At 28.2% G+C, this 14,581-nt stretch overlaps 1 protein-coding gene across 2 annotated transcripts; it reads left to right on the forward strand.

The window, feature by feature from the left end:
* Window positions 1-704: 704 nt before the first annotated feature.
* LOC132936479 (MPN domain-containing protein) lies at window positions 705-7,890 on the forward strand. 2 transcript variants are annotated; one of them, XM_061003212.1, is made up of 10 exons: window positions 705-906; window positions 1,095-1,286; window positions 1,867-2,013; window positions 4,381-4,471; window positions 5,047-5,176; window positions 6,126-6,295; window positions 6,355-6,603; window positions 6,676-6,836; window positions 6,951-7,043; window positions 7,106-7,890. In XM_061003212.1, exons 2-10 carry the CDS (start codon window positions 1,095-1,097, stop codon window positions 7,490-7,492), a joined length of 1,620 nt encoding a protein of 539 aa, XP_060859195.1. In that variant the 5' UTR covers window positions 705-906; the 3' UTR covers window positions 7,493-7,890. The 2 variants fall into 2 exon arrangements, with proteins under 2 accessions (XP_060859195.1, XP_060859196.1); XM_061003213.1 differs by lacking the exon at window positions 705-906 and having other exon boundaries at window positions 1,148-1,755.
* The last annotated feature ends 6,691 nt before the right edge of the window (window positions 7,891-14,581 follow it).

Genomic DNA, 14,581 nt, shown 5'->3' on the forward strand with positions numbered 1-14,581 from the left:
TCTACCTTTATAAAAAAAAATGTCTACAAGAAATTCAAATTAAATTTTTATGAGCGTTTGAAATTCATATTTTTACAATATTTGATATTCACTCGATTTCTCATGTAACGATTTCCTTATTTTGTTGTAATTAAAATACGTATGACTTTAGATACTCGAAAATTTCACTAAATGTTTATATTAGCATTTTATATACACGATAAATTTTTGAAAATATTTGGACTCTTTTTGAACTGTTTACGGACATTGTCAGTTTTCAATGTTTTTAGTTTTTTTTTCTATAAATATCATTGAATTCAAATTTAACATCATCCATTACAGTGACCCACTTGTAACCTACTGTACAGCAGAGCGACATCCACTTACCCACCTAAAAAAAAATCGAACTATCAGGTTACTGACTACATCACCACCTTGTATCCCAAAACAATTTAAGATTACCTCAATTACCTACTGAAAATGTACATAATATAACGTATATTATAGGTTTGAAATCTTAATTTTGCAGTCAATAATCCTGCGTTGTCTGAGCGGAGTACCGGACCGTTTGATACCATTAAGTTTAAGGCATTGTTACCCATTATTTTTTACTATTATGATTATTAATTATTATTATTTATTAATTATTACTATTATCTTAACATTCTTAACAGTACGCTTCGTCTTGCGCGTCAGTAAGTTACGATCGAAGACGGCGCGCGGCGATTGCAGTGCAGCGGTGGTTGTGTACTTGACGTGACTGGCGGTGGTGTAATATTGATAAGACGGTCGCTGATAATTGTTATGTGCGCATCTATTATCAATATTATCATTAAATTATTCCAATCATTTAAATTTGAATTTTTTCGCGGATAATTTACGTAACGTCTACGGGTCCCCGGTCGCGCGTCGCGGTCTCCGTTTCCGGTAAGTACGAATTCGATTTTTCGCTGTTGGCGTCACGAACAGCGGTCCGCTACGTTCGTACGCCGATGCAGTCTTTGTCTCGATCTTTGTCACTGCTGTCGTCGCGGCCTTTGCAGTCACTAGACCGACCTGACTTGACGACGACACTCGTCTTTCTATATATTTTATTCTCACATGTGCCTATCCAGATGGTGAACGGCTGCGAGATGAACGGGACGGCCGTGGTGGACTCGGATGTGACGGTAGGACCGTCAACGTCGTCCGCTAGGTCCAATAAGCGTCGCGTACGTGGCACCACCAGCCGCACTGTCACCTTGCAAATGCTGTTGGAGACAAACATACTCGAGCCTGGAAACTCTGTCTTGTCACTCGAGTACATGGTACATGGAACAATCGTTGCCATCCGTCACCCTGTTGAGCCCTGTGCGCTTGCTCATAGTTGATCTGCATGGTTTTTATTTTCATTTTCTTTCGTATTCGTCCATTTGATTACGGTTAATAACATTGCGTGTAACACCTGTCTGCAATAGCTTGTGATTATGATGATTCAATAGAGTATGTTGTGTTTGTGCTGTATTGTTATTTTATTTATTTTCTTTTTCTTTAGCACAAGTTTGAACTTAAAGATGACATATCGATTATGCATAGTAATTATGTACTTGTTGTTGACAGAAATATATTCTCTGTTGTGCTTTCATTCAATAAATTTTTTTTATTTTTATATTTGAGCTTATTATTGCTGTGTGAGTAAACTGTCAAACGGATTGAATATTTTTATTCCTGTTTTGAAATTGTGTTGAAAAGTTATTTGATTTAAGGATATATTAAAACAAGAAGTAAGAATTAAATGTAAGTTATGACTTTTTTTTTGTTTTAAAATTAATTTAAATCATAATTTTTTACAGAAATTTTAGTTTAGGTATATAATTTTGAAACTATCTAATTAATTTTTTTTCTTAGGGTCAGCGATTTATGGGAGATTTATTACCAGATGGTAAAATCCGATCAGTTGAGACATTAAATGAATTCGCATCTCCTAGTGCATGGGCCTATAATTGTAAAAGTATAATTAACAAAATAAAAAAAGCTGGCTGTGGTTGGTCATCAGTAAGTACAATTCATAATAAATACATTAAATATAGGTACATTCCTTAAAATCTAATAAAAATCTTTCTCACCTAAGTGGTTAAAATTAATTATACTATATTGTTCACTAAGTTTTTAGTATTTTTATTTTCATACTTATTAAGAAATTATTGCTTTACCTGATTTATATGCATTTAACAGATATAATACAATTCATTTTATTTTTTTCTATTTTAAAAGTAATATATATTATTATGATATAGATATACATACATTTCAAATTATTTGAGCAACTTTGATAAAAAAGTTATTTATTAATCAACTATGCGATTATTCAATTCGGGTTTTTATACACTGTTAATAGTTATTAATTTCCCTGCATTTAAATCTTTTAAAAGTTTTTTGATCAGACATCAGTTTATTAATTTACTTTGAATTCATTGTTTGTGAAAATATATTAAACTGTATATTAAATTTATCTTCATTATGACGAACCTTTTTAATAGCTTAGATTTAATTCAACCATAATAGTACTGAATTTCCATTATTAGAATAGAATTTATATTAGTTATTTAGGAAACAAATACTGAAATATGAGTATCTATAAGATGAATATTGTGTAGATTTTAGCCTGTTGGGATAATGTAATTTATAGATATTAATTTCAAAGTATGGGTATTTACAAAACACTATGTCTATACTCTATAGTCTATAGTCATTAGGGGAGTAGGAGGGTGGGTGGATGAGACCATAATGTCATACTTTCCATTGCAATAAATATATTCAACTAAATAGGTATCTTGTGTCTAATACTATAAAAATCAATGGTACTAAATTATAGTAACTTGATACTTTTTTTGTTGTTTATCATGTTATCCATTTAGTTACATCTGCTTCATTGTTAATAACAATGAAGTATGTTCTATAAAGTATAACAGTTTGTTATACAATACAGTTTTAATTGTCAGTATGAAATAGCCACACAAAATAAATAAATATATTGCCAGTTGCTTTTAGGAGTTCTCTATTGTGTTTACTTTAGTGAGAAACAGTTTTAAGACATAATGGTGTCCTCCCTAAATAAATTGCATTATTTGGTAAGAATACTATCTAATAAATTGCTGTAATGCTATGGTTGCATATAAAACTATTTTAGCATTAAAAAATTTAATATTTTACTAAGGCTGGGATTTTGATACACTTTGCATTGTTTTTGAATCTAGCAACATGATGCTCGTTTTATTACATACACGTTTCATGTACAGTAGAACCTCGATTATCCAAACTAATTGGGACCGCACCTCTTTCGGATACACAAAAGTTAGGATACTGGAAATTGTTTAAAAAACAATATAATAACAAGTATTATATAAATAAATACTTTTTTTATTATTCCCATAACAATTTAATTAAGACACATGTTAATATATACAATTTCATTTATCTTATCCTTGTAAAATGTTAGTAAAATACAATATTGTAGTTACAAGCCTGCAACAATCATTAGATGTATTGAAGAAACTCTAAGTGCGTAGCCAGAATTATTTGATGGGGTTGGGGGAGGGTTGTTTTAATACCCAAAATATCCCCTAAAAGATGCCCCTGGACTTTATCCCCAAAAATCTATCGCAATCCACATGGTTTATTTACATTTAGCAAGGTTAAAAATTAGTTCTAAAAACAAAATTTGATTACTATTATGATAACTTATTACTTTATTCATTTATAAATTCAATGAATATAATATTGGTATATAATGAATACATTTCTCAGAATCTATATAATTCATATAACTTCTCGCAACTCACCAAAAATTGACTCATAACCTACCAATAATTGACTCACAACTCACCAGTGTGGCACGATCCACAGTTTGAGAAACGCTGCCGTATACAACAGCTTATAAGTCAATTATTTAACTATTAAATAATTAAAAACATTACTTTTTAGTATTCACACTACAAATTAAATGTAGAGGTAATACAGTAATTTTATTTCATTAAATTATCAAGCTATTTTTCAAGCAATTATATATGATAATTAATCTATTAATTAATAAATTATAATAATAATAAAATTAAAACAACATAGGTTCCTATAACAATTTAATTTTAATTTTGCTTACATGTAACAACATTTCCACCTTTTGATGGTTAATGTGCTAGGTATTATATTTTATAGTAATACAGTATTGTAAAATAATAATCATACAATTTATAAAATTTAATAAAATATAGGTACTTATACTCTGTTCCAAAAGAGATGACACCAGATATACGTAGCAAAACCGGTTTTGGTCGTGGCCACCTGGTGTCTTCTCTTTTGAAACAAAGTATTGTATTAAACAGACATTTTAAAATTTTAGAGTTAATTATTTTTAATTTATAGATTCGATATAAAGGAAAGAAATTGGATGCATATAAGCATGCATATTTTAGAAAAAGAGAATCTTCAAATATAGAGCACAATATAGTTCCAGGTAAGAATTTAAATATTTAATATTTTAGTAGTACCTACTTAAATTTAAATCTACATATTTATTTATATTAAATTAAATTTTATTTTGTTTTATTGTTAAAATTAAAAACAATATTTACCTAATATTACCATATGAACATATTCAGTCCCCATTATCTTCTTGAAGAATAAATAAAAATATTGATAAATATATTAAATGTAGTACATACGTATGTATTATTAAAGTTTTTAAAATGTGGTTGGAAATTTCAAAACTTTGTGACCTATATCTTTAATTTTAAAAATCTTAATTATTTAATATAGAGAAAATTAAAATATAGAAAAAAACAATCGTAAAATCACAAGTATTGTTTGTTCTTTAAGTTCTCCTAATAAGTTAATTTACTTTATAATTAAAGTTATGAACATAGAATTAGTGTCTGAACTCAAATTTGCTATGTGGTATTTATCTACAAGAAAGACAACACTAAACACATGCAGATGTTCTATCACTGTCAGGATAATATTCTTCATATATTTGCTTCTTTTATTTAAAACAAGGTGCTATAAAAAATGTTAATAAAGAACTGTTTTTAGTTGAAGATGCAGAATCTGATGTCGCATATGCAATTCAAAATGAAGTTTTACCATTGAATCCACCAACTGAGTCACATGTTGCAAAAGAACCTATCAAATTTAGTGAAATTCGTTCGAGATCTAGCAATCAGTAAGTTTATTTAACTTCATTTAGTTTGTTTTCTTAATGCATAATAATTTAAAATGTTTTGCAAAGTTTTTATTTGCATGTTTGAGAGTTATTGCCATGCAAATTTAAGATAATTTTGTATTATCCTAAAATAATTGAAAAAAATTAAAAATGATTTACCCACCAGTTGTATCATTTTAAAATGTACAGTGAAACCTCGATAAGTTGAAAACCTTGGTAAGTCAAAAAAAATTCTGTTCCCTTGCAAAAACCTTGATTACTTGAAAAAAAACTATAGATAACTCGAACATTTTGTGCTCCGGATATAGACAGATAATGACGGATAGCTTTATAAACATTTGTGTAAACGTTCCGATTATTTTATCTAATCGCATTTATTGTGTTTATTATCATAATATATATTAACTAACCTTGGCACACAACAGTATTTTTAATTTGTATCGGTATTGCCAGTTGCGATCGATCGGTTATGCGTGTGCGGTGTCTATGTACGGTAACGAATGTAAAAATGCCTTGCAAAAAGAAGAAGGAAATTGCCGAAGAATTTGGAATACCAGCCAGCACACTATCTACTATAATAAAGAATAGTAAAGAAATTAATTTAAACTTTCCAACAGACCGGAAGAGGAAGAGAAATTTAAATAACCTATTTATCACATTTTTTTACATAGTATATAATACTACTTAAAAACTTAAATACATACATGCATACATGCATACATTTTAAAAACTCTTTAAGTTGAATTTTTTTTCTAAAATCTTAGTAAGTCAAAACCTTGATAAGTTGAAAAAATTGCATTTCCCTTGAATTTTGACTTATCGAGGTTCCACTGTAGTTAAAATAAAATATATAGTAAATTCTAATGCATTTATTAGTAACTATTCTTTTATCTTATATAATAATAATGAATATATACTAATAGTTTCAATGATAACAATATTTTTGCAGAAATCTCAATACATTAGTGGAATGTACAGATTGGTCTTATATTAATAAAGTCCAACCATTTCATGTGAATATATCAGCAAACGCAAAATTATTACTAGATTTTCACTGTCATCTGATGAGTTCAGAAGTTGTTGGGTATCTTGCTGGAAATTGGGATTTTCCTACACAAAGTTTGTATTTATTAATTTATTTTATATAGATATTTTTTTTCAATGTTTACATTTTATAGCACTGACTGTGAAAAACGCATACCCATTCAGAAGTCGTCTACATGATGCTGAACTCACGTCATTGATCGAAGAAGAAATACGAAACACTTTTACAGCTAAAAACATGGTACTAGTTGGATGGTATCATTCGCATCCTGAAACAATCGCGACACCCACCTTAAGAGATATCGAAGCCCAACTTGATTATGAAGTACAAATAAAAGGACCAACTGTCGAATCGTACATTCCATGTGTCGGAATCATTTGTTGTAAGACATTTTTTTATTGTTCAACTATCATTTTGAAAAATTATTGATTTAATTCTATAAAAATTGATTTAGCTCCTTACGACAAAGGCAAATCGACCCTTGATTCAACTATAACGTGTTATTGGGTACTGCCATCATTTGAAAATGAAATACACGATTATGGACGTCCAATGAACATGCATTTTACTACTAAACCAGAAAAATCATTAACACTAGATATTGTTATGGCATTAGTAAGTTATATCCAAACAAACCTAACTTTAAATATTTTGTTTTAAATGTTGTAGGCTGTTATTATAATAATATACCAATATTTATAGAAATACACGTACATTTCTTTTTTTCAGAAAAAATGTGTTGATTTCAATAAATATGATCCGGATGTAATTAATTTTAAAGACAAATACAAAAACGATGTGACTTATTTGGAAAAACTGAAGGTACACATTATATTAAATTGTTAAAAAATTATAAATAGTATTATTCAATGTGTTTTCTTTAGATTTCGTTGATGGATAAATTTCCAAAAGATGATACAATACACAGATTTTTATGGAATTTCCTTAGTGAAATAGTTTGTATTGGTAGTTCAGGTGATACTGCCAAAAATAATTTGCAAAATTTGATTGCTGTAATCTCATCACGTCAACTCTTACTGTCAACATCAAGTTTTCAAACACCTAATGCTTTGGTTGAACACTTAGAGTCTTATTTGAAATCATGTAATGCTAACAGTTTGACGTTAGAAGATGTTCCTACAACTAGTGATGGGTCTAACATAACCTCAGCGAGTATTGCGAGTTCTCTATTTAACGATTTAGACTTTTCTAAAGCAATGTCTTTGATAGGGCTATCTCCGTCACGGTATCAAACAGATCCTTTAAAATAGGCTTACAACTTTTAAATTTTTTTATTTAATTTTTGTAGTCACTGATACAAATATTAGAAATATACATATATTATATGTAATAATAAATATACTTTTAAACTAACTAAATATCAATAGGTACATACATATTTAAATAAGAACTATTTTTTATTATGTCAACAAATATTGAATTATTTATTGAATTGTATAATATAAAAATTAGTTTTTGAACATTGAACGATTAAATCTAAATGTAATTTAACCAAGCATTGTTTTTCTCGGAACTTTAAATTTTTAAAAATTCACAACGTAAAATACAGTGAAAATTGGTTTTAAGAAAAACGTTAAGAAATTTAAACTTATTGGTTATTAATTATTAGATTTTGTTTTTCAAAATTATGATTAAAGGAGATCTAAATATTTCAGTCATAATAATGTTTTTTTTTTGTTACCAAGATTCTATGGTTAAATAATTTTGTTATAAATGATCCTTACAATGTCATACAATCTAATTTTACTAAAACTTATAAAAATATGTAATAATTAACTATTTTATTATTTTTTTTAATGTTTATTGTTTTGTAATAATTAAAGTGCCGAATAATAGTACGTGTTTTTAAATATTTGATACAAATGAAAATATTTTTTTTTTATTTAACTCGTCATACCAATATATAATTTAGTAATATTTTGCTACAATGTAAGTAAAATTTCACAACTCATAAGTGAGTTGAGATTTTTCATTGGAGGTGGGGGGGCTTGAAAATGAATTACAATTTTATTTTTATAAAAAAAGCCAGTTAGCCTTTTTCCCTGAGTACTCCACTGACCTATATGATCTAGTCAATATTTACTATGTAGGTATAAAAACTATGGCTGTGCATTTTCACAGGGGCTACCATTTCAGTTTGTATAAAGGGGAGCAAACATTTTACGAGGAGAATTCTCCCCCCTCAACAGTCCAATTATTGTTAAAAATAAATTCCCATATTTTTGTTTTAAAACATTATTTTCTTGAAATTAAACATAGTTATATTATGCATAGGTCTATGAATGAAACATTCTTTGCGACTTTGTGTGATACTTACCTAAAACAAGACTAAAAAAATAATTATTTATTTATGATTAGCAGTGTAATAACATATTATATAAACAATAACAAATTATATTAGTAATTACTATTATTTTATTCATTATTTCAAAATTCAACCCAATGTATGAAAAGAAAATTGAATATTCTATCCTAAACGCCAAGACCAAAGTATCGACCTATATAATTCATCAGTCAACAGCTAATTATGGATAAAAATTGCATACATATATTACCTGAATGAAATACCTACCAACTTTTCAACTATTATTAGTTAATTTCTATTGTTAGTTCATAGTTGTTACACAAATTGTTTAACACAATGAACGGTAAAAAATAATATACAAGAGTATACATCAAAAAAAGAAAAATTAATTGATTACTGTGTTACCAGAGATAACCTAACCGTCTATTTGAATAGTAGCAAATTGGGAATTATTACCAAGTATAATGTTATCTTTAACGAACAAAAATATGATGTTAACAATGATCCGTTGGCGGTGTCAAATATTTTTAATAAATTTTTTATCAATATGGGAAAGAAATTAGCTGAGAGCTCTAATTATTCGGCGAAAAATTATGCCTTACATCGGGATAATGAACTTTCTTTCGATAATCTTTTTTCTAAAAAAATAACAAATACTGATGTTATCAACATAATAAAAAATTGCAAAGATGATACAGCTGCAGGTATAGACATGATAACAATCAAATTATTAAAATGTATTACCGAACTTATAGTGAACCCACTAGTATATATATATAACTTATGTATACAGCAAAGTATTTTTCCAGACAATCTTAAAGTAGCAGTTATTAAACCAATTTTTAAAGCTGGAGACCGCAACAATCTAAATAATTATAGACCAATATCTTTACTTAATAATTTTGCCAAAATACTTGAAAAAATAATTAAAATTAGACTTATCTCATTCCTAGAGAAAAACAAACTGTTATCTAAAAATCAATATGGATTTAGACCAGGTATTGGCACAGAGGATGCTCTATTTAGTACGACCCAATTTATTTTTAATGAGTTAGACAACAGTAACAAGGTGATTGCTATATTCTTGGACTTAAAAAAAGCATTTGACACTGTGAACCACAAAATTTTACTTCACATATTACCCACTTTTGGAATTAATAATCTTAGCTTAAAATGGTTTGAAAGTTACTTGTTCAATCGAAAACAAATGGTTGTAATAAATAATATAATAGGTCATGACGGTGTCGTTGAATACGGAGTCCCTCAGGGTAGTGTATTAGGTCCAATTTTATTTTTATTATACATAAACTTGGTTAGTGATTTAAGTCTGGATGGATTAGTTGTTTCATATGCTGACGATACCTGCCTACTTTTTACCGATAAGTCATGGGATGGGGCTCATGAAAAAGCGACTGCTGGGTTAAGTAAAGTTTATCAATGTCTATGTGACAGAAATTTAACACTCAACGAAGAAAAAACAATGTTTATGACGTTTTCAATTTATAAAAGTTTTCCAAATCTTAAACCTATAACAATTCATAGATGCGTTGATGGTAACAGTTGTAATAACATAAATAAATGTATTGTTATCAAAGAAGTTACTAGTACTCGATATCTAGGTATCATATTTGATGAAAACTTAAGATGGAATCTTCACATTCAAAACCTAGTTGGAAAGTTACGCTCTATAACCTATAGATTCTACAAATTAAGGGGTTTAGTTCCCAAGCAAACAATGCGGGTTATTTATTTTGCTCTGTACCAATCGATATTACAATATGGTATGTTAGTATGGGGTGGTTTAAGTGATACTGTTTTATACAAATTGCAAGTTAACCAGAATAACATTATAAGAATTTGCTTAAACAAGTACTCTCTGCAAGGTTCTACGAATCAAAATTACAAGGAACTGGGTGTTTTACCAACCAAATTTCTATATAAAAAAATTGCCATTTTGTTCACTCTAAAAAGGTTCACTCAAGATAAAGATAACAAATTGTTGGAAGGTAAAAGAGAAATAACACGGTATAATATACCTGTCAAATATTCGAATAAATCTTTTGGTCAATCTTTTGTAAATTATTTGGGCCCAGTGTATTTTAACGGTATGCCATGTCAATATAAAAAAAATATTCACTGTTCCAAAATTAATGTTAAAAAAATTGTTTATCATTGGCTATTTTCTCAATTAACCTAACTTTCTCATATCCTTTGCTATATTTTATGTTTTATATATTTTGTTATTTTAATTTATCATTTTTTCTTTTTTTTTATATTCTATATTTTATATGTTATATCTTATATGTAATATTTAATATCATCTCTCATTCTTACAATTTTTCTATTGTTAAAAATATTTATTTATCTGTATTAATCTTTTTTTTATTTTTATTTTTTCTCATTAGGTACTTCTATTGTTCATTCATCACTTACTGTGCTACTCATATAATTTAATGTATATAGTTCTTAATTAATTAAATATTATTACTCTCTATCTCTAACACAAGCTAAAAGCTTAAAAGAGATAGATAACCATGTAACCTAACGTAATATTTTTGTATCCTATGTAATTTATGATGGTTTTTGAATAAAAAAAAAAAAAAAAAATAATATTACATTAATGTTCATTTTCAATGTTTCACTATATGTAATTGTTTTTTAAATGTCTTACATCAGTGGGTAATCTGTAACATATTAAATTAAATAATATTTTAGAAGGCATATTTATGATATGTTATTTGTTTGGTGGGGCCCATTGTTTTATAAATCTGGGCCTGTTAGCTAGATACCAACCGACTCGTCTTACTCTCTATAACTTGTGTCATAAAAGACAATCTAATGTAGATAATAACGTTATATGGACCAGAAATTCATTGTATTATAATACAGGCTATAGGCTAAATTATTGTAACCGGGAAATTTATGAAAAGAGCCCAAAGGAAAAAAGTTACTGCCGATTAGTACGGTCATATAAGACTAATAATTCATGGGAGATTTCACTCTGCAGTTCGCAACCGCCTCCCTTTTATCCCGCACAAAATGTATTTATTTTTTGATTGGGCCCTGCATACATTTAAATGTTTTTAATAGCGAACGCTGTAATAGTATGTAAATTATAATAATAAAAAAATCGGGTAAGTGGGTGTCAATCTACTGTAGAGTATGTAGGTTACAAACGGGTGACTGCGTAATGGATGGTATTAAAATTAAATTAAATTATATATATTGTATTGTAACTAAAAACCATTTTGAGCGGAGACGGTTATTGCCAGCCTAGTATTTTTTATAATATATATCTATTTTATATTGTTATTATCAATACGGTAGCCGGTTAAGTTGAATTATTATTATTTGTTAACTATCATATTTGTATATAATAATAATAATATAATATACTTTAGTAAGTTTCAAGTACCCACGAATAATATTTTTTTAAATATAACACAAAACTAAAATCGTTCTTCTTCGTTTAAATATCTAATATCGTTCAAATTTGAACATAAAATATCTACAAAAAAACAGTATTTTTATATTTTTTATATTTTTTTGGTTACAGAATAACCTATTCACATGGAACCTCGTTTAAAATTTTCAATTCTTAGCTATAAAAGTTGAATATTTAATAAATGTTTATAAATAAATACAAAATCATTTTTAAATTTTAAATTTGATAAGTTTTGTCAAAATTTGAATTTTAAATTCTTATAAATTAAAATTGTGCCAATGTATTTATAATATTTTAAGACTGCTTTTGTAACAATATATCAGGAGTCTTTTATTAAACTTTCACGCTTTTTGACCCAAAAAATAAAATGTTATTGACATTTATAGAAATAAAACTAAAAAAATCGAAAATTGAAAATTTCTGTTCATAGCTCAAAACGTGCCAAAATATTTTGAACATTTTTTCAAGTATAGGAATATTGATAAAATAAACATAATATGGTGTACATTTCAAGTATCTGCAGTTATTCGTTTTTGAATTACAATAAATAAGAGAATGGCTACATGAGAAATCGAGTGAATATTCAATGTTGTAAAGATTTCTGAACTTCAAAGTTCATAAAAATTTAATTTGATTTACCAATACACCTTTTTTTTGATAAAGGTAGACAAACTTATGAAACATTTTTAAAACAAATTTTATGGTGTTTAGAAAATGCTAATATAAACATTCAGTGTACATTTAATTTGTTTTAAAGTTACACCAAAAACCAAAATCGATTTAGTTAAAAACCGATTTCTCGTAAAAATTCCGGTTTTCCTTAATTTCCGGCCGGCGCTTTTGAAAACTCATGGGATCCTCTCGAAGCACCAACTAGATTCACTTTCGCATCAAACAAGATATTAAGTTGAAAATTGAAGCATTATTTTGACTAATTATCGTGTAAACAGACACAAAAAAAACAAACACTACTTTAAAATCAATACATTTATCGCTCTGCTCAGAATCTAAAAGGCCTACAGAATATATGAGGGCCTACCGGTATTTATCTGGTATCCCGGTGGGCCGATACCCTGTTATAATATGAACAAATTATATACTTGACCTGCAGGCTGCAGTGACCAACAAGATGACGAAAAAATAATAAAATCTACCTATGTCTATTGCCTAACGCAATAGCACTAAATAAAAAAAAAATAATAAAAAAAACTTCTTAGTAACGACTCGGCTCCGTGGAAACCAAACGGCGTTCAAAACGTACAACTATCATCCCAGGCATAATATTATATTATTATCTCGTTGACTTGGAAAATTCGGTGAACCCGACGACAAACATAAGGTACCTATATTTACCTATACATAAGTGACATATAGATTGTCCCCTGGAAAAAGTACTGCAACACCGGCCTGACAATGACCGCAAATGTGTTTTTCGGCTCATCACCGTCCCTGGAAATTGAGCCCAAGTTTGTGTTCGGTCTGAACAGCAACGTGTCGGGAAACTGTCTGTACTGGAAAAACGATGTGATCGTGTACCCGGCCATGTCTGTCATTGTCATCTACAACATGAAGAACAACACGCAGAGGTTCATCAACCTGACCGAAGGACCACGGAATGTCATCACGGCCATGGCCTTGAACAGCAACTAGTATGTATGATCAGACACGTTGGTTATATCCAACTTTTATCAATTTTTATCAATTTGCTATTTATTAGAAATCAACCGCAAAGTTGGAAATCAAAGTGTTTTATCTACAATAAAAAAAAACACACATCATTGCAAAATTAACACATTTATCGCTCCGCTCAGAATATAAAATTGAATAACAATAGCCTGGACAATCATACGGGTTATTGGTGACTCCCCCCCCCCCTCCCAATGGTTAAGAATAGTAATGAAGAGCATTTTTAGATTTAGAGCGGATCAATAAATGTATTGGTTTTACAATGATGTAATTTTTTTTTTTATTTATTTTTTTTTTTTGTGCACCTTTTGGGGCAATAAAAATGCATTGATTTTCAAATTAAGTAATGCATTAATGTATCTTGTTCGATGGGAAAGTAAATCTAATTGGTGCATTTGAGAAGTCAAAATTTAAAATTCCCAGTAATTTTCAAAAGCGCCGGGAAAAACAAAAAAAAAATTAAGGAGAATTTTACTCAAAATCAGTTTTTGGCAAAATCTATTTTGGTTTTTGGTGTAACACTAAAACAAATTAAGTGCCATGAAATTTTCACTGAATGTTTATATTGGCATTTTCTATATGCCGTAAAAATCACGATAGTGTGAAAATTATTTTGAGTTAGAAATTCATAAAAATGTTTTTTTTTAAATATAAGAATTAAAGTTTAATACAAGATTTATCATAAGTTTGTCTAGCTTTATCAAAAAAAAAAAAAATGGCTAATGGAGAGTTAAATGAAACTTTTATGAACTTTGTAGTGTAAAATATTTTATCTTATATATATTTTATATATATTTATTTATTGCTAAGAATGAAAAATTTAAAACAAGGTTCCACGTAAGTATGTTATTCTGTAATCAAAAAATATAAAAATAGTTATTTTATGTTAAAATTTGGACAAAA

The sequence above is a fragment of the Metopolophium dirhodum genome, chromosome 1, assembly GCF_019925205.1.
Source record: "Metopolophium dirhodum isolate CAU chromosome 1, ASM1992520v1, whole genome shotgun sequence".
NCBI lineage: Eukaryota > Metazoa > Arthropoda > Insecta > Hemiptera > Aphididae > Metopolophium > Metopolophium dirhodum.

What these genes read in the sequence shown, in the direction of transcription:
- LOC132936479 (XM_061003212.1), top strand. Translation starts at nt 1,095, where the DNA reads ATGGTGAACGGCTGCGAGATGAACGGGACGGCCGTGGTGGACTCGGAT. An exon ending in CTGGCTGTGGTTGGTCATCA is followed by an intron (nt 2,014 to 4,380) that starts GTAAGTACAATT and finishes TTTAATTTATAG; the next exon opens with ATTCGATATAAAGGAAAGAA. An exon ending in TAGATATTGTTATGGCATTA is followed by an intron (nt 6,837 to 6,950) that starts GTAAGTTATATC and finishes TCTTTTTTTCAG; the next exon opens with AAAAAATGTGTTGATTTCAA.